The 21,307-nt window shown below is 41.5% G+C and overlaps 1 protein-coding gene and 1 long non-coding RNA gene across 17 annotated transcripts in view; one reads left to right on the top strand and one right to left on the bottom strand.

The window, feature by feature from the left end:
* The window catches only part of ASPH (aspartate beta-hydroxylase), a 203,362-nt gene extending 183,548 nt beyond the window's left edge, over positions 1-19,814 (bottom strand). For all 12 annotated transcript variants that reach the window (XM_021089316.2, XM_021089323.2, XM_021089329.2 and 9 more), the window contains exon 1: positions 19,525-19,814. In XM_021089316.2, the coding sequence (XP_020944975.2) occupies positions 19,525-19,642 (118 nt within the window). In that variant the 5' untranslated portion in view covers positions 19,643-19,814. The remainder of the gene's footprint in view (positions 1-19,524) is intronic.
* Positions 19,815-20,021: 207 nt separating this feature from the next.
* LOC102158507 (uncharacterized) overlaps positions 20,022-21,307 on the top strand; it is a 277,472-nt gene continuing 276,186 nt past the window's right edge. For all 5 annotated transcript variants that reach the window (XR_014843756.1, XR_014843757.1, XR_014843758.1 and 2 more), the window contains exon 1: positions 20,022-20,780. This is a non-coding gene — a long non-coding RNA (uncharacterized LOC102158507). The remainder of the gene's footprint in view (positions 20,781-21,307) is intronic.

Raw genomic sequence — 21,307 nt, 5'->3', positions numbered from 1 at the left:
GCTGAAAGAATTTCACATGGACTGTCCCTCTCCGTATCACTGATTCTATGATTATCATTTTATCATGTTGCTTATGGCATGTCTATTCACCCCTCTATGTCCATCCATTAATCCATTTTCTATGTCGAATGCATTTCAAAATAAACTGTAAGAGTTTCCTGGTGGCTCAGCAGGCTAAAGATCCAGCGTTGTCACTGCCATGGCTCGGGCTGCTGCTGTGGTATGGGTTCGATCCCAGGCCTGGGGAACTTCTGTATGCTGTGGGCATGGCCAAAAAATTTTTTTCATTAAAAAAAATAAACTGTAGACATTAGCACGCTTCTAAGAACTTCAGTTTCTATATCATAAATTACAATCCAAAAGTTATCATTTTTACATACAATCTACATAAAATGAAATGCCCTAATTTTACGTGTACCTTCCTGAGTTTTCACTAAAATATACACTGTGTAACCCAAATCCCTATCAAGACATAGGACATCAAGCCACCCCTAAGTTCTCTCATGGCTCTTACCAGACACATTCTGCATCAACCCAAACTCCAGGGACAGCCCCACTGTTCTGCCTTTTTTTCAGTGCAGGTTAGTTTTGCCTGTTTTTGAACTGTCATTAAAAACAGCATTCTGCAGTACGTGGCTGTCTGTGTATGGCCCCACCTACCCACCCCCAGCTTTATGGTATGTTCAGTGGTCCTCCATTCTTTCCTGTTGCTGGGAAGTAGGCCACTGGAGGGAGAAATACACCAGAGTATTTCAGAGTATACAGGTAAAAGATAAATACACCAGAGTGTTTCAGAGTATTCTCCTATAGCTAAAAGCCTGAACTGTTTCCTGACTTGGATTATTATAAATAAAGCTGCTGTTTCCACGGCACAGTACACCTGATGTTATAAGAAACTGCCAGACTTTTCACCAAAGTGGTTCTACCATTTTATACACCAGCCAAGAAGGTATAAGAGTTCTTTTGTTCTCAGATTTTGCCAACATTTGGTGTTGTCAGTCTTTTTAGTTTTAGCCTTTCTGAGTATGCAGAGGTCTCTCACTGTAGTTTAATTTGCATTCCTGAGGGCCAATGTTTGAGCACTTTCTTCACATGCAAATTAACCATTTAATCTTTTGTGAACTGTCTATTCAAATATTTTGTACATTTGTTTATTTTTTAATTGGGTTTTTTTTTTTTTTATTGAACTGTAGGAGTTCTTTTTATTTTTATGGACATCTGTCCTTTAACAGATACATGTGTTACAAAATTTTCTCCCAGGTTATGACTGTCCTATTCGTTTTCCTAAAGCATCTTTTAATGGGTAAAGGGGTTTTTTGGCAGTGCCCACAGCATGTGGAAGTTCCTGGGCCAAGGACTGAATCCACCACAGCAGTGAACAGAGCCACAGCAGTGACACCACCAGATCCTTAACCCACCGAGCCACACAGGAACTTCTTAAAGAGTAAAAATTTTTAATTTGGATGATGCCTAATGTATTAATTATATATATACATATATATTTTAAATATATCAAAAAATTAGAAAATGTTACTTAAACACTGAGAGGGTTTCCACGCTTTACATTCTGAAATGCGATGTCTGTTTTAGCACTTTTACACAATCACTGGATCTGTGACACAGTCGCTGACAGAAGCCATGTTACTGACTCAAACACTTGTGCCAGTGAAAAGGACAGTTCCCAAGTCAAAGTCCAGGGTGTCAACTAAATATCTGTTAGTGGCAGGTATCACAGAGGAAAAGCAAGAGAACTTTGATAATTTTAAGGAATATTTTCATTATTTCCAATGAGTCTCAAAATGTTTCTAAGCAACTTATTATTCCCTCAGGTTCAACTGGATGGGATAAATCTATTCCTCTGCCACTCAACAGCCCTGCCAAGACTTGAACTTCTTCTTCCTAAAGCCAGTGTACTTGTGTTTTTATCTGCATGTTCCCCACCCCAACATTTCATGACTCACGAATTTAACTTACCAGACTGTTGTAAAGGGAAGAAATCAAAAAGTGTCTCCTTACTGTGATTTTCACCCTATCCATCCTGTAAGATCTTTAGAAAAATCGCAAAAAGCAACATATATTGGAGAAAAGGCATATCGTTTGCCCATGAGACTTTGTGGGAGAAAATCTATTTTAATTAAAAAAAAAACCTCTGTATAAAAGAGACATCAAGAATTCAAGGTAGAGGGGGCTATTTCAAGGACATTACTGGAATAAATTAGGAAGATGTGACTACTGGCTTTAGTCAGGTCACAGTGCTGTAAATCATGTGAAACTTCCGGAGTGTGATATTACACTGTGGTTTATAGGAACATATCCTTGTTCACAGGGAAAACGTGCTGAAGATATTAAGGGTAAAGTATCATGATTTCACTTGCAAATGATTCAGCAGAAAAATGAATAAACAAAATGGGGAGTTCCCATCTGGCTCAGCAGTTAACATCCTCATGGAAGCAGGTTCAATCCCTGGCCTCACTCAGTGTGTTAAGGATCCGGAGTTCCTATGAGCTGCAGTGTAGTTCTCAGACACAGCTTGGATCCTGTGTTGCTGTGGCTGTGGTGTAGGCAGGTGGCTATAGCTCCAATTGGACCCCTAGCGTGGGAACCCCCTAGCCTGGGTAAGGCCCTAAAAAGACCAAAAAAAAAAAAAAAAAAAAAAAAAGCAAAGTTACCAAAATATTAATAACTGATGGATCTAGATGAATTTCTCTTATAACCCGCTCGAAGGTTTGAATTTTTTTAACACTAAAAAGTTGGGGAAATACAGATCTCCAGGTGCATTCTAGTCCTAAAGAATCAGAGATTCCAGAGGGTAAATGCTAAGGAATCTGAATTGTTAAACTCTCCCAAATTAATTCTTGATTAGATTCTGTATAAGTTTAAAAAAATTAAATTAAAACCTTCAAATGCTTCTAGAGGCTCCTAGAGAAATCTGAATAGGGAGTGCACTTAGGTAATACTGTATCAGTGTTACCTTCCTAGGTTTGAGAACCTTACCGCAGTTACATACAAGTACGTGCTCATCCTTAGGAGATGTGCAGGGAAGGAAGTAGGTAAGCCAGCTGTCCTGACGACTAACAGCTTACCTTAAGAGAGGTTCAAGGGAGGTGGGGGGGGGGGGGGTGCGGGTAGAGAGAGGGAGGGAGAAGAAGGCAGATCAATACTTAAAAAAAGCAAACACAGCCAACAGCCATTTACAGCTGGTAAACGCAGGTGAAGAGCACAGGAACCTTTCGATGTGGAAATCTTTTTTGCTGTTAAATAGATCTTAAAGTTTCAAAACAAAAGATTGGATAAATATAAACATAAAAATGAAATTAAACCGATTTTAAAATAAACCAATAAAGAGTTCCTGTCCTGCGCAGTGGAAGCGAATCTGACTAGGAACCATGAGATTGTGAGTTCGATCCCTGGCCTTGCTCAGTGGGTTAAGGATCCAGCATTGCCATGAGCAGTGGTGTAGGTCACAGACGTGGCTGGGATCTGGCGTTGCTGTGGCTGTGGTGTAGGCTGGCAGCTGAAGCTCTGATTAGACCCCCTAGCCTGGGAACCTCCATATGCCGTGGGTGCGGCCCTATACAGACAAAAAAAATAAATAAAATAAAAATAAACCAATAAGAGAAGGCGAGGATCAAGCCCTAAAGCCAGCAGTAATGAAAAGCACACTGATTGCACGTCTGGCCTCCGACTTGTGTCAACCCGAAGGGAAAATGCTCTCCCCACCACGTCTCTGCGGCCCACAGACCTCCACCTCCTCACCGGGCATTTGCGACTGGACGCCTTGGAGCCATCTAAGTCCTCTGCCGCCTCCTGGGGGGGGGCCTCTCGTTCAGGCCGGCGCCCCAGGGTGCTCAACCCTCCCCCCCACCAGGTTAGCACACCCTCATCTCGGGGCTTCATCGGAAAGGTGGGGTCCACCCCCTACCCCCGCACCTTCATCTGAAAGGTGGTCCCCACCATCGTCTCCCTAATGTGCACCCTCCACAACTGAAACAGGATTCCAGATGCAGCCGACCAACACAGGGTGGGACTGATCACACTCACTCTCCAGGGGACTCCTTGAGAAACACACCCTGTAGGCAGCCCTCCGGGACTGCAAGCAATTACAAAAACCCAACCCAAACAAAAAACACTAGGCCTTTTTGAAAGAGCCCCTACTTCTTCAAGCCTGTCCCAGCATATCTTCAACAAAGCATTGGTTCTGCAAAAGTGTGCACACCTGTCAGAGTCCTTGCTTCAGCCAGGCTGCTCTTTTGCCTGGTGGCTCTTTCCTTCAGGACCAACTGCCCTCACCTCTGTGCCACACACTGCTTTAGGAGACGCTGACTGGCTGGGCTCTGGTGAAGTTGCCATCAACCCTCTAATGACACTCTGCGGGGACAGAGCTGCAGTCGGCTGTGATCCAAACTCCATCATAGGCCTAATATTTACCATCCAAGGTACAGAGATGGTGTTAAACCCCTTGGTGAAGTCAGGAAAAATCACAAGATTGTAATCTGACCACTGAGTCTAGAAAGCTTGTCAAAATGCCCAATTAGAACCTCCTAGTGTTCACGGCTTTCTTTTCTCCGGGTTGAAAAATAATTTTTAATTCTAGAATGCACCTGGGATTGTCATGAGACATCAGTTCAGAGTTGCCCTGAATCTCCTTTTCTTTCCTGTAATAAAAACGGGCCATTTGTCCCTCGAGTGTCTTTGTCACCTCTTCTAATGTGCACCACTCCTCAAAGGTTAACTACCCAGCAAACTTTAGCTGGGGCTGTAGCTTGGAGAGTCCTGAAAAGCCTTGGCTGGTGTGCTTGTTAGTCTTCCTTTCCCCACTCCCTGACCATGCACACCTCATCCACTCAACAAGTATTTCCTGCTCTGCAGCCCATAGCATGGGGACTTCCCAGAGTCTATGTCCTCTCCCCACAGGGCACGGGACCTGGGGCACAGTAAACCCTCATTACCTTCACTGACAATTTACACGATCTTCCATGTAAAAAAAAAAAAAAAAAGGAAATATAAATGGTCTTTGTCCCATCTAGATGGTAAAGCAAATCTAACACACATGGAGTATCCTGAAAACAAAACCAGACCACAAGGCAGCAGAGGACAGGCTAGTCCTGGGTGAGGGACAGGAATGGCCAGGGCAGGTGCAGCAAGGACCCCACTGGCTTCATCACCTCAATGAACCCACCCCATACCCCAACTCGGTCCTTTCCTCCCAAGCCTCCCCCAGTTCAAAACCAAAGCGATGGCCCTTGTCACCACCTGTTCAGGTGTCCCCTAACTCTCCTCTCACTGGCTCACTAGGCTCTAACCTCCCTCCCCAACCCCTCCCTCAGCTCCAGCTTCACCAAAGGCACTCCCTCCCTCCCCTGGCTGAGGTCACCCAGAACTAAAGTCACCAGGCACCCTGCTCGCTGTCCTGGGCTCAGGCTGCACTGCAGCAAACTGTTTCAAATGCTAGTATCTTGGCTATATTCCAGAGCAACCCAGCTAGTCTACTGCCAAAAGTGCCCAGGAGTATACAACCCAATAAAATCTGACCAGGCCCAAGTCTCAAAGCTTAATGCTCATTAGAGCAAAGCTAATGTTCAGGCAGAAAGCAGAGATGTTTTACAGGTGCTGGATGACCAGCTGGGGTCTCCTTCCTGGCAGTGGTTAAACATTTTTAATACCATCCTGGATAAAAGTCTTGCTCTAAATAGAACATTTCTGTTCAACATATAATTCGGAGCAGCAAAACAAAGTGCTTTCCACTCCATAAGCTAATAAAGATTTTAAACACAAAGTAGGAGTTCCTGCTGTGGCTTAGGGATAAGAACTCAATATAGTGTCCTTGAAGATGCAGGTTCGATTCCCGGCCTCTGCTCAGTGAGTTAAGGATCTGGAGTTGCCACAAGCTGTGGCATAGGTTGCAGATGCCAATGGGATCTGGTGTTGCTGGGGCTGTGGGTAGGCCTGCAGCTGCAGTTCAGATTCAACCCCTAGTCCAAGAACTTCCATATGCCACAGGTGCAGGCATTAAAACAAACAAACAAAAAAGACACAAAATAATCAAAATCATGGGATGGTAAATTTGAAAGCGCATCCACAGTTTTCTCCATGCACCTGAATATTCAATTATTCAGCAAGCACTCTTGAAATCCATACCCTGTGCTATAGCAATGGCCACTTAGCTGACAGTCCAGTGAGGAGAAAAAGAAATACAAATAAAATAAAAATTCACTTTGCTAAGTATTGTATTAGGGTAAAAGAGTATATGGGACCATGAAAATAACCATTTGGAAAATTTTATTACCTTGAATTTAAAAGATACAGCATTTTAATATACATTCTCCTCTTTAAATGTTAGCTTTGTTCATAGTTTGTTTATTTTTTAATTAAAATTAACAAAGTCTTGAGTCAAGAGGGAAATACACATAATTGTTACAAAAGGATTTTAAAAGCTAAAACCAAAAAATAAAGGGAATGAAAATGTAGCAGTACTTTAGTATTCACATAAATAATTTTAGCCTATCTATGAGTCACAGTTATTAATAAAGTGAAGGGAAATCAAAATCTTGCAAAGTAAGCAGAGCTTTTCAAATTCCACAAAATGCAGAACAAATAAATGCCTGCTTCTGCCCAGCCTTCCTCCCAATCAGAATGAACGATCTATGAAAGCTTCTCACTGGCCTAAATACTATCATGTTGAAACTACCAGTGGGGACTTGACCAATTTAAACAACTCTCCACATTTTAATACTTTTTATTTCTTCAGCTCCAACACTTGTTTTAGAGGTGCTAAATAGTGCAATTAGGCAAGAAAATAAAAGGAATACAGACTGGAAAAGAAGTTAGACTGTCTCTATTCACAGGTGATATATTCATATTAAAAATCCCAAGGAATCTAGTCTTTTAAAAAAATACTAGAATAAATTAATTTTTCAAAGTCACACGATATAAGTATCCACTCTATGTCTGTAAACTAGCAAGAAGTAACAGGAAAGTGAAAAATTTTAAACACCTTATACAGTAACGTCAAAAAAAACAATATTTATAAAAATATTTAACTAAAAGATGTGTAAGATCTTCACACAAAAAAATTAAAAACAAGGAAGAAAGAAATTTAAGACCTAAATAAATGAAGACATGCCACAGTCATGGACTGGAGGAAGACTCAATATCATTACGATGTCAATTCACCCAAACTTGGTCTATACATTTAATGAATTCTAATCAGAAACCCTAGCATGCTTTATTCTGTAGAAACCAACACATTGAATCTAAACTGTACATGATCATACAATGGACCTGGAATATCCAGAGCTAACTAATAAGGAATGATAAAGTTGGAAGATTTACACTATTTGATTTTAAGACTTAACTATGGAGCTAGAGTAATCAGGAGTGTGTTGTAAAGGCATAAGAACGAATAGATAATAAAAATAAACAAAACAACAACAAATACAGAGCCCAGGCATAGGTCTACAATTACATCGTCATTTGGTTTTTGACAAAGATGCCAAGAGCAATCCAATGATGAAAAGCAAAGCCTTTTGAACAAATGGTGCCATAACCTCTAGGTATCCACATGGAAAAACAAAAAACTAAGCCAAAATTGTTTCGAGATGGATCATTGACCTAAACACAAAAACTAAAATTACAAAACTTTCAGAAGGAAACACGGAAGGATAGCTTTGTGACTTGTGAATAGGAAAAGTTATTACACAAGATATGGAAAACAAAACCATTTTTAAAAATCAGCATTCAAAATATTTGCTCTCCAAAAAATGAAAAGGCAAGCTATACAGTGAGAGAAATAGTCAAAATACATATATCTGAAAAGAACCTCTATCCAGAATACACAAAAATCCCAGCTCAGTAACAAAAATAAATAAAAATGGGCAAAAAAAGCTAAACAGAAACTTCATAAATGAAGACACTAACGTATAAAGCCATTAAGCACAAGAAAAAGTACATGACATCACAGTCATCAGGGAAATACAATTTTAAAATACAATGAAAAGTCACTGAACACCCACCAGAACAACTAAAATTAGGAAGACTGACAACTGCAAATGTTGGTACAGATGCAGAACAACTAAAGCTCCCACACAGTGTCAGCGAGAGTGTCAACGAAATTGTACAATCACTCTGGAAACAGTTTGGCAGGTTTTTTTTTTTTTTTAATAAAACTAAACATACACCTACCCAGAGCCCACTAATTCCTCTCCTATGTATTTGCTCAAGAGAAATGAAGACATATGTCCACCAAAAAAAAAAGAAAGAAATCTCCAATATTACAATATTCATAGACTATTCTTGCTATTACCCCAAACCAGGGACAGCCCAAGTGTCCATCAATAAAAGAATGATCCCTGGCCTTTCTCAGTGTTGCCATGAGCTGTGGTGTAGGTCACAGATGCAGCTCAGATCCCGCATTGCTGTGGCTGTGGCTGTGGCTGTGGCGAAGGCCCACAGCTGTAGCTCCTATTCAAACCTTAGCCTGGGAACCTCCATATGCTGTGGGTGTGGCCCTAAAAGAGAAAAAAAAAAATCCATGAAAATATTACCTTAGAGTGTGTAGGGGGGAAACAGAACAAATATTAGACTCTAATGACAGGCATGTAGGCACACATGTTAAGGAATGAGCTATGCTCATGTCTACATCTTACTTTGAAACGCATAAAAGAATAGGTTAATTGATGAGCACAATATAAAGCAAATGTATTAAATGCTCACCACTGTAAAATCTAGATGATGGGATCATCTTACAGTTCTTTTAGATTTGGTGTATACTTTAAATTTTCCCTAGTAAAGTGTTTGTTTCAAAAACAAAACATATGTAGACTAAATCTAATAAAAGAGGTCTGTTCACTTTGGGATAAAATTATAAAAGCTGTAAGACAAATAAGCAGGAAAGTATTCCATGTTAAATGTACAGGAAGACTCAGTATTACAAACGTGTACTTGTCCCAAACTGTTCTAGAAATTCAATACAATCCTGAAATGTTTTTCATGAAACTTAACTTGATGAGCAAATTATAAAAAGGCAAGGAAAGGTCCCAGTACAGCAAGAACAGTGGTGAAAAAGACGGTGTAGAAGGACTTGCCCAATCAGAGGTGCCATAGAGAGGAAAGAATGGGGTACCACATCTACATGCCAGGCACAAAACAGAGCCACACGTATCCACACACATCAGGTGATACTGCAGATTGGTGTAGAAATGGAACACTTCAACTAACAGTACAGGAAATTTTCATTTTCTACTCTTTAAAAATACTGAGTCAGATCCCTCCCGCACAATATACACAACACAATCTACATGCCACAGTTCAGACATCTAAATGTGAAAGGCAAAGTTTAAGATACTGTATAGAAAAAAATAGAGGATGCTTTATGATCTATATTAGAAAGCATGTCTTAAATGAAGCACAAAAGCACAAACCACAAAGTACAAAATAGAAAAATTCTACTCTACATATATTAAAAGTCTAAAAATTCTGTTCAACAAAATATACCACAGAAAATGACAATGTGAATAATGACAGACTGGGAGAAGTCCTCTACCACAGCATCACAAGGTTCAGGATAAAGAAAGAAATTCTTGGAGTTCCCGGCATGGCGCAGTGGTTAACGAATCCGACTAGGAACCATGAGGTTGCGGGTTCGGTCCCTGCCCTAGCTCAGTGGGTTAACGATCCGGCGTTGCCGTGAGCTGTGGTGTAGGTTGCAGACGCGGCTCGGATCCTGCGTTGCTGTGCCTCTGGCGTAGGCCGGGGGCTACAGCTCCGATTCAACCCCTAGCCTGGGAACCTCCATATGCCGCGGGAGCGGCCCAAGAAATAGCAACAACAACAACAACAAAAGACAAAAAGACAAAAAAAAAAAAAAAAAAGAAAGAAATTCTAAACCAAAAATTTTAATTATTAAAATTTAAAAACCCAGAAAAATAGGTAAAATATATAAACAACTCACAAAAAAGGAAAATTAAATGGCTCACTAGTAACCTCACTGGTGATGAGGAAAATGCGAATTTAAAACACAAAATACAGAGTTCTCGTTGTGGCTCAGTGGGTTAAGAATCCAAAGAGTACCCGTGAGGATGCAGGTTTGATTCCTGGCCTTGCTCAGTGGGTTGAGGATCCAGCATTGCCACAAGCAGTATAGGCTGCAGATGCAATATGGATCCAGTGCTGCCATGGCTGTAGTGTAGGCCTCAGCTGCAGCTCTAAATCAACCCCTAGCCTGGGAACTTCCATATGCTGCAGGTGCAGCCCTAAAAAGAAAAAAGGAGGAAAAAAAAAACACAAAATACTACGTCACACCCACTAAACTTGCAATATTAAAGGTTATGTTGGTAAAGCGGTTGCAGCACACAGGTAGCTACGTTCATGGGGGTGGGAGTGTAAAGTGATACAACCACTTTGGGGTGAAAAAAAAGGCAATATCTAATAAAGTTTAATATATGTAAAGCTTAATATGTGTAAAGTTTCATACGTGTATTTGCTACAACCCAACAACTCCAATCCTAAACTATGCTCTAGAAAAACAGTTAGACATGTACACAAAGGGATGGACGGCCTACAGGCGGGTACAGAGCAGCAGTGTTTCAAAGAAAAAAATGAAAATAAGCCAAGTGGTTGTAGATGCCAGGAAGCCTAAAGAAAAAGTAGCACATTCATACAGTGAAGAACTATATTTTAACCATACAACCCAAAACAATCTGCAGATTCAAAGCAATCCTTATCAAATCACCAGGACATTCTTCACAGAACTAGAACAGAATATTTTAAAATTTGTATGGGAAACATAAGAGACCCCGAATAGCCAAAGCAATATTGAAAAAGGAAAACGAAAATGAAGGAATCAAGCTTCCTGACTTCGGGCAATACTACAAAGCTATAGTTATCAAAAAAAAAAAATACGGTACTGGCACAAAAACAAAAATATAGATAAATGGAACAGGATAGAAAGCCCAGATATAAACCCAAGCAGCTGCAGTCAACTAATCTGTGACAAAGGAGGCAAGAACATTCAGTGGAAGAAAGATAGCCTCTTCAATAAATGCTGCTGGGAAAACTGGAAAGCTACACTTAAAAGAATGAAAATAAAACACTACCTAACACCATACACAAAAATAAACTCGAAATGGATTAAAGACCTAAATATAAGGCCAGACACTATAAAAGCCCTAGAGGAAAACATAGGCAGAATGCTCTTTGACGTAAATCACAGCAACATCTTGTTTGATCCACCTCCTAGAATGATGACAATAAAGACAAAAATAAACCAATGGACCTAATTAAACCCAAAACTTTTGCACAGCAAAGGAAACCATTTAAAAAAAAAAATGAAAAGACAACCCACAGAGCAAGAGAAAATCTTTGCAAACAATGCAACAGACAAGGGCCTAATCTCCAAAATATACATATGATTACAACAACAAAAAAACAATTCATTGAAAAATGGGTAGAAGACCTAAATAGACAGTTCTCCAAAGAAGACATACAGATGGCCACCAGGCACATGAAAAAATGCTCAACATTACTAATTATTAGAGAAATGCAAATCAAAACTACAATGAAGGACTAACTCATACCTATCAGAATGGCTATCATTAAGAAGTCAACAAATAACAAACACTGGAGAGGGTGTGGAGAAAAGGTTACCTTCCTTCACTGTTGGTGGGAATGTAAGTTGGTACAATCACTATGGAAAACAGTAGGGAGGTACCTCCAAAAACTAAATATAGAACTACCACATGATTCAGCAATCCCACTCCTGGGCATATATACAGACAAAACTTTCACTGAAAAAGATACGTGCACCCCTATATTCATCACAGCACTATTCACAATAGCCAAGACATGGAAACAACCTAAATGTCCAATGACAGATGAATGGATCAAGATGTGGTACATAAACACAATGGAATACTACTCAGCCATTAAAAATATAAACTAATGCCATTTAGCAGCATGGATGGAACTAGAGATTCTTATACTAAATGAAGTAAGCCAGAAAGAAAAAGACAAGTACCATATGATATCATTTGTGGAATCTAAAATATGGCACAGATGATCCTATCTACCAAACAGAAACAGGAGTTCCCGTCGTGGCGCAGTGGTTAACGAATCCAACTAGGAACCATGAGGTTGCAGGTTTAATCCCTGGCCTTGCTCAGTGGTTAAGGATCCGGCATTGCCCTGAGCTGTGGTGTGGGTCACAAACGCGGCCCGGATCCCGAGTTGCCGTGGCTCTGGTGTAGGCTGGCAGCTACAGCTCCGATTGGACCTCTAGCCTGGGAACCTCCATACACCTTGGGAACAGCCCAAGAAATGGCAAAAAGACAAAACAAAAAAACAAACAACAAAAAAAAAACAGAAACACACTGGTGGTTCCCAGGGGGAGGTGGGAGGGAGTGGGATGGACAGGCAGTTTGGGTTTGGGGATGCAAACTGTTAACGCTTGGAAGGGATGGACAATGGGGCCCTACTGTACAGCATAGGGAACTGGGTGTGATTGGGTCACTTTGCTGTACAACAGAAATTGAAGAAACACTGTAAATCAACTATACTTTAACAAAAAATTTTTAATAAAAAATTTTAATAAAATTTTAAAAAAGAAATATATTTATGAAAACAAAAAAGACGGATTGGTAGAATCACAAAGAAATGGTGTCAAATTAGTATGTCAGATAACGAGCCTATTCATAAAACTTTTAGCATGTGCTAAACAAGTGTAAATGCCGGCATATACATATATATACATATATACATGTATATATATAAAATATTTCTATACAGAGGGATATAGATACACTTCCTATCTATCTTATATATATGCATATATAGTATTTAACAACAGACCTACTTTATACAAATAGATAAATAGTATACAATGTGCAACACATTATATAACATATATCATCTGTGTGTCTATATATTATAAAGAAATGAATGAGAATGCTTATCACCAATGCTTATGACTGGGAGGAGGAAAACACAAGAGAGAAGAAAACAAGAATTTGGAAACATTTTACTTCCTTATCTGGATGGTAGATAAATGGTATTCATTGCATTACTCTTTACACCTATTTAAATGTCTTAATATGTAATATTTCAAATGGATAGTTGTTTTTGGGTTTTTCTAATGCCATATCCGTGGCATGTGGAAGTTCCTGGGCCAGGTATTGAATCCCAGCCACAGCTGTGACCTATGCCATAGCTGTGGCAGAGCCAGATCCTTTAAGCCACTACACCAAAGTGGGGATCGAACCAGCATCTCTGCAGCAACCCAAGCCACTGAAGTCAGATTCTTGACCCACTGCATCACAGTGGGAACTCCTCAAATAGTTTTAAAGAGCAGTACATAGAAATATTTGTATTCTAAACATTAGAGAGATGACCTGTCACCCAAAAGCACCCAAATAATTCATAAACACTTTGTAAAATTCAGTAAGTGACAAGCATCTTATCCAAACTGATTTGATTCAGAGAATGGAAAAGCTAAACGCTTGATATTCTTTCAACACTCAGAACACAGATTTTTATTTTCATGTAAGGAAAAACAACTAACTTCTAAATAAAATTTGCCTGTGAACCTAAGACCAAAAAAGGCTTTCCAGAATACCAATTCAGGAAAATTGAATTAAAAACAGAGTGTGAAAGACAGTGTGAGAAACTGTCTATTAGCCATATAATAAAAACCAGAAGTTTAAAAACAAAAGCTCACTGAGGCTGAGCTAGGCAATGGCAGCAAAGGCTGTCAAACCTACATAAGATATAAGAGCAGGAAGTTATATAATATCGGTTATGGGAAAAAATTATTTTCTCAAGTCACATTTTCTTACTTCAAAATTAAGACTGATGTTTGCTGGTTTCTGTAGTGAGTTAGATTTGCATGGACACATGTGGGAGAGAAATGCTGGCATCTCTCCAAGTACAGCAAGAGTGGCTTCCATGCTGCCCTAACTGGATACCGGTCCACCCCCAGCCCCATCCGCATCATAGCACACAGAGCATCTAGGTACAGCGGGTGATGACAGTCATGCTACAGCCAGAACAATGGGGCACGTCACTGGGGTCACACAGGGGCCAAAGAACAGCCCCAATCCTTCAAAAGATCTTATGTAACTATTTTTTCTAATGACTCATTCACCAAGTAAGCTCAAAATGTCCTTTGAGTCTAACAGGTTGGTTGTCTACAGAAAATCTGTCCTCAGGTGTCACCAATCTGATCAGAACTACATTGCATTCAGTGATTGGCCACTAAAAGGTAACCCCATCAGCCAAAGGTAACTAAGACACATCCCGGAAAACAAACATTAAATGCAGACCAAATGCCTGAAGCACCATCATTAAAAAAATAATAATGACTGACAAGCAAATAGCACCTGGGCTCCCGGAACCAGCAGAAGGAAGTGAAATGGCTAAAGCACTGGACTTTAATAGGTGCCTCTGGAGTAGCAGATAGAGAACAAGGGAAGGAAGAACTGAACATCCTCGCCCTGGTCCTCTAGTAGAAATGGCCAGGTGTGCAGGAGACCCAGGTGTGCAGAGCTGGGCAGACACTGGGGCAGCAGATGCTTAAACAAAGGAGTCAGCCTGGGCCCCCCCATGTCTCCCGACAGATGGCTGAGGCTCTCCCCAGAGACCTGGGTAACCTGTAGGTGGGTTCTATGTACATCACGATTTATTCAAGATAAGTTAATTTTAAAATGTTCTGTACCTTGGTACAGAATGATTTCAAACCACGTAAGAGACGCAGAAGTATCCAAGACACAAACTAAGTCGCATGTTTTCCTGACCTTAAAACAGGATGCTGGAGTAGCCTCAAAAGATGAAACTGTCTGAGTGCTAGTAAGAGAAAATAACACAGCTCTCAAAGGGATTAGAGGGTAAATCAGCAGCTTCAAGGCGGAGGTGCAGATGGATGCTTATACCCCCAGAGACAGACAGAAGCTGTGTCAAGTGGTACCTACAGCCCAGTATGAACACCACTTCTAGAATATCCATTTCACTTCAACAGATGCTGCACAATATAACAGAAAATTATTTATTTACATAAACCATATAAAAATGCCAAGCATGCAGTAGCCTGCTTAGTTCTACAGCCTTATATTCTCCAAAGTTTTATACTCCTTTAACATGAAAGGCACTTTCACAAAAGCATGAGAAAGATGGAGGCTTATAAAACTGATTTCAAGGCTATCATAACTCTAATTCTTTCCATTTGAGACCAGGGTTAGAAATTTTGAGTTCTTAAATGAGTACGAATCCAGGTCATCCGACTTTCCTAAACTACATTGCCTTTCTAGAGGAAAAAAAAAAGATTTTATTATATTGAGATGACAGAGCTCAGGGGTTACACTTCTGATACTAACTAAAAATAGAGTGGATAGCCCACAGGCTCCTTTAACCAAGTTACCCAGTTGGTAATCAGCTGAAAATGAAAACTTTTCATTTTCCAGTAATCGCTCTGAGACACATGATTTTAAAGCAAAGCTAAAGTACAGCTCTCTCCGTTGTACATCCTAAACCTGACACAGGTGTTCAAGGATTCCCTCAGAACATTTTTTTTACACTTGGTTCCATCCAAGCTGGCCAGGTGGTCCAAAATGCTATTCAACTGAACACAAAACACACAGTTCTTACAGTAGAAGAATTAGAGCCTTCCTATTTTCTCATTCTAGCATGACTAACAGAGGATTAAGCAACTGGCCCTAACCCACAGTCTCTGGCTAAAGAAAGGGAAATTCACCAAGGCCTCCTCACTCAAGGGAACTAGAAGGGAACCAGCACTGTACTGTATGTTAATTATGAAGGAGTCTAAGAGATATTGAAAATAAAGAGAAAGAAAATATTCTCAGCGATTAACACCCATCAAATAAATATCTACAAATGTATACACTTTACAGGTAGTATATGAATGCCCTTAATTCTAAATAAGATAAGCCTAAATAAAGAAGACTGATAGGGACCAACCCATACTACTCGATTTCAGAACCTGCTGTTAGAGATTTTGAGAGAATTCAACAGTAGTGGCTGAGCATTTTTAAGTAGTTGTCCATCAATGGTTTTGAGGGTGTACAAAGCTGTTACATAATCTGAAGCTTCAAACTGAAAGAGGAAAAAGTGTTCTACAGCGACACCTACCGGTAAAGCAGGACATGACAGCATGACACTATTAGACAAAATAGTCTGATGTCTACATCCCTGCAGCAAATTAGAAGCTGCAGGGAAGAATCAAAAGGGAATGATACCCAAAAAGGAAACAGCTAAAGAAAACATTATACATTCCAGTGTCTGTAACTACAAAATAAGTTCAAAAGCACATCATGATCCTTCTTAACCAAAGATTTTCAAATCAATAAATCTGAAAGAGGTTTGCCTTGGTCCCAACTGGCCAGGTAAGTCAATTTTCTAAAGGTAAGATTTAAAAGATTTAAACATGAGTAAAGTCCAATTTACTCATGTTTCTTTTATATTTTAAAGAATAAAACTGGAAAAGGTAAAATTGAGCTCTGCAAAACAAACTAGAGACATTTTGTCAGTTTTCAATTTAAGTTGAAGAGTTAAAAAGGAGACATCTGCTTTAAAAATCTAAGTGTCGGAGTTCCCCTTGTGGCTCAGCAGGTTAAGGACCCAATGTTGACTCTGTGAGCATACAGGTTCCATCCCTGGCCTCCATCAGTGGGTTCAGGATCTGGCATTGCCAAAAACTGTGGCATAAGTCACAGATGCGGCTCGGATCTGATGTTGTCATAGCTGTGGGGTAGGCTCCAACTGTGGCTGTGATTCACCCCTGGCCGAGAAATTTCCATATGTCATGGGTGCGGCCATAAAAAGAAAAGAAGAAAAAAGAAAAATCTAAGTGTTATATAAATCCCCAAAGTTGCAGTTTCAAACACCACTTTTGAAAAAAAAAATGACCACCACGATAAGCAAAAGTCCAGATAATTACATTTTCCTTAAAATGCACACTTCAAAGGACTGGGTCCTTTTCCTGCTATACTTGCATGCATACAAAAATTTAAGAAACAATAATGTTTAATGTCACCAACGTCATCATTAACTTCAGACTCTCAATGCAAAACATCTCAAAAACCGTATACTGAGCCCAAGTGCTTCTTCTCAAAGTAAGATTTTTCGAATGTACTGTTTCAAATGTAAAAGATAATCTACTTCAAGTCCAAGATTCCCCATAAAACCTGACAGAAGTAAAGAACCCCAAATCCAGTATTATGGTATAATGAACGAATAACAGAAAACCTGGGTTAAGTCTTGGGCCATCCATTCACGAGATGGTTTTCCAAGAGCTACATAACCTTTAAGGAACCAGCCAATCTTCCTGAGCATTACTTTCCTCATCTCCGAGGCTGGAGAAGGGAACTGAATGGGCCTCACATGAAGGCCGCGGGCTAAAATCTCCTCAGCTTCTGTGATTCCCTGGCACATGGGACTGATTTGGGCATCAGTGAGTACACCTCAGTGACCCAATACACAGAGCAACAAGAGACGTGGCTTGATCTTCCCAGTATATGCTGCTACAAGGAATCAATACAAACAGACTGGCACTTTAACACTGCAGTGTAACTGTTTACCACTGAGAATCCTTTCCATTTCCAGTACCTTCTACCCGGTACACAGGCCGAACTCAGTATTTACTGAAAGGAAAAAAAAAAAAAAAACAACTGCAGAAAAAGAATACTCATTATATAACACGCAAGACTCCAATACAAGCTTTGAATGTTTGTGCGTTTTGCTGATAATACAGGTACTTCTCTCCTTTACACATGCTCTTTGATACATTGTCTGTTTCACGACCATTACAGAATCAACCTGTAAATGCTTAAAAGGCTACAGATCCTCAAATCCAGACAGAACTTGCTCTGAAATTCCTGAATATGAAAGCTGAAACATATTTATTTATGTCCTATGTTTATCACCTGCCTGTTAAAACGGGTCCAGTTATTGAACCAGTGGGAGGTAAGAACACATTACACACCTGCCCACCAGTACCAGGCCCCAGAAAGCAGCTTCTTCAAGTGGAGTCACTCCTTTCTACCCAGGACTGCAAAGGACAAAATGGAAAAAAGAAGTGCTTCACGCATAAACAGCTCCAGAAAACTTTGGAAAACAATTAACATTAAAGTCTCCTACGACAGCGTTCTAGGCTTGGTGCTTAAGCTGTACAACGGGCTCTTCTCGTTTAGAAACTTTAAAAAGTGTAGCCAGTTCCGCAAAGGACAATTCATCTACTCTTCTACCTGTTTAAGTAAACTAGCTGGCATTTAAGGGAACCTAAAGTGACAGAGGAATACAAACTTTTACTCATAACAAAGGTGAATTAACATGCTTGCTTTAAAATGCAAACCGCATGTATCTTTTTCTCTTTACAATGATTCGTTCTCAGAAGGTAAATTTATGCAATAATTTTAATTGCTACCACTTTCACCATTTAAATGTAGTCCTTCATTCTCTAATCAAAGGTTTATTGAGCATCTGTTAAGGGCCAGACTCACTCAAGGAGTTAGGAATAAGAAGGAACAAGAAAAGGGAGTAAGACGGGAAGGAATACACAAGAAAATAAGTAATTTCCCACAGTGGAAAGTGCTATTTTAAAACGTTCTTTTAAGTATGACTACACTTAGCTGGTTTACTTTCTTGACACATATAAATACATTACTTGCAGACCTCAAGAAACAAAGAGTTGAAATCATTTCCAACAGGAAAGTTTACAGCTCACACTCAATACATATGTGTACTACAGTTTCAACATCCTAAATATGAGTCAAAGGAAGTATATAAGAAACCAAGAACCACTGAAATACGAGATGAAACATTTAAAACATCTGTCCTCTCTCTTTGCTGGGTCTGCACATGGAGGAGAAAGGTGAATATCCAACAGACTTTTTTTAAGAAGGGAGGACAAAAGGAAAAAATAGAAAAGGTCGCCCAGTATTCCATGGTATTCTATGACTCTCTAAAAGCAACTACAACGCACGTTAAGAAAGCGACATAAAGGCAAAAATATTTAAGCCAATGTTTAAGAACATTCAAACCATTCCCTCCCCATCCCCCGACACACCCCTGCAGCCCTCATAGAACATTCTCCTTTGAATTGTCCAGAAAGCTGCTGGTTTGGCACGAACTTATTTTCTCTGACTTTGGCCCATTTCCAAACTCCCAAAAATATGCAGAGCAAAGGCAAATTGTTTCTCCTATTCCCATCATCAATTCCACGACAAGCCAAGAAAGAGGAGATCAATATAATCTCTATCTCGGCTGCGCACTGCAGGTAGGACATCAGCTAGGAAGGGGCTACCCGACCCGACCAACCCGAGGCCGCGCACCCCACTGGGCCTGGCCCCTCGAACCAGCCCGCCAGGCCCACCCAGCGCGGCCTCCGCCCCGCGCCCACACGAGGAACGACACGGAGGATGGAGAAGACGCACGGCAGCATCTGGGGAGATGGATCCGCAGTGCCGCCGCCCGGGCCCCATCCCCAGGGCCGGCCCCGGCCCCCGGCCCCGGAGCGCCTCTGACCTCTCCGGGCCCCGGGGCTGCTGCTGCCGCCGCTGGTGCAGCTGCTCGGGCTGCTGGAGCTGCTGCTGCTGCTGTTGCCGCCGCCGCCTCCCTTGGCATTCTTGCGCGGGGCCATCATGCGCACCGCTGGAGCAGGCGAGGGGTGGGGGGCTCCCTCAGGGCGCGGGGGGCGCTGACGGCTGCTGGCGCTACAGCGGGTGCGGGCCGCGGCTTCTGCAGCGGCGTGGGTGTCTCAGCACCGCCCGCAGCGCCTCTGAGGACTTTCGCCCGCGTGCCTCCTGCGCGCGCCCGGCTCTCGCGCGCGCCGAACCAGTGTCTACCCTCCCCGCGCGAGAGCGCGCCCCGCTCCAGCTTGAGGCCACGCCCCTTCCCGGCTGAACTCCGCCCCCTCGCCACCAGCGGAAGGCAGAGTGACGAGCCAAGCAGCCAATCATAAAGGCTCCTATGACGGGGGCAGAACCGTATAGCGCTTCCCCGCCCCCTGCGGACTTAGAGCTGTTCTAGCGCGACTCGGCAGCCTGTGAGCGCAAGCCGCTTTCGGCTTTCCAGTCTGTCCTGGTCCTTTGGAACGTGGCAAACGTGGAAGGCGAGAGGGCTCTCGCGAGCGTTGGCGGACTCTGTACCATTGGGATGGGGCGGGGCGCAGAGGCGGGGCCGGCAACACGTGTGCAACGTCTGGACGGAGCCCACCGCCTCTAGGCCTTTCAGTGGGAATCCTGTTCACGTCCCACTTCCCTATACGCACGGATACCAAGGGATGCGATCCCCCTTCTTGTGAAAAAAAAAAAAAAATGTGTTTCTTGTCAGTATTAATATTAAGACATTTCCGAAATGGTGATGCGAGGAGTATTTAATGCTTAAGCCATACGTAGTTGATTCATTCGATTTTAAAGCAGGACTTCATTTCGTTTGTGCCTTCAATATTTTCAGACAGCCTTAGTTAAGAGGTACAAATGCAAATGTAAAGCAAAAAGTTCATTTTCTTGCCCTGCAGGGCACTCTCTACCTGAAGTCTCTCCACGGGCCTGATGTCTACGTTCCTCTTGCCTTGGTGTCTCCAGCTGTGGTTCCCCCGTGCAGTCTCAGATTGCCTGGGTCTCCAAGTCCCCCTGAATTCCACACGTGGTCTTAAAAACATCTGGGTCCCTGGGATGAGCCAGACGGAGACTTGAGGTCAAAGACTGATCATCATCACCTTTGTGTCACCAATTGCCTGTACAATGCCTGGTGTGTAACAGAGAAGCCAAACATGTTTGGTGAGTTGATAGTTTTCTGGTAACTTCTTACTTCCCCCAGTTCTTGACCATGTTTCAGAGCACCTCCTGGGAGTGTCTCAAAAGGGCTGAGAACCCACACCGTTGCAAAGTGATACCTGCTTTTATTCCTCTTCTCCAGCCCTGCCACCCCCATTGGCAGGTCCCTGGCCCCACCAGCCTCTTCTGATTCACAGAAGCCCACCGAGGGTCACATTGCATAAGGAGGAAACTGCCTTTCTCTCCTTTTTGTGAAATAATGTTAGATAGTTATCAAGACAGAGCAGGGGCAGGGAAGTTCACAGAGTTTTTACTGAAGCAGCTCTTTCCATTTTTATCTTACAGTATCTCATTCTCCCTTCATTTTCTCCCATCCCAGGTCCCCTTACCGTTATTTCAATAGGGGGAGTAGTGGGGGAAGCATAGAAGATCTGGACTAAGAAATTAATCTAAGTAACAAAATTTAATAAAAAACAATAATGAGAACTAAACTGACAAAACAGTAATATTTGAACTCTTGAATTCTGTCA

This window comes from Sus scrofa, chromosome 4 (genome assembly GCF_054392235.1).
Source record: "Sus scrofa isolate SSC_HxYL_T2T_F1_AM1 chromosome 4, Sscrofa_HxYL_maternal_Yorkshire_Landrace_v2.0, whole genome shotgun sequence".
NCBI lineage: Eukaryota > Metazoa > Chordata > Mammalia > Artiodactyla > Suidae > Sus > Sus scrofa.
The sequence above is the reverse complement of the archived record's forward strand: the minus strand, read 5'-3'. Positions and strand labels throughout refer to the sequence as shown.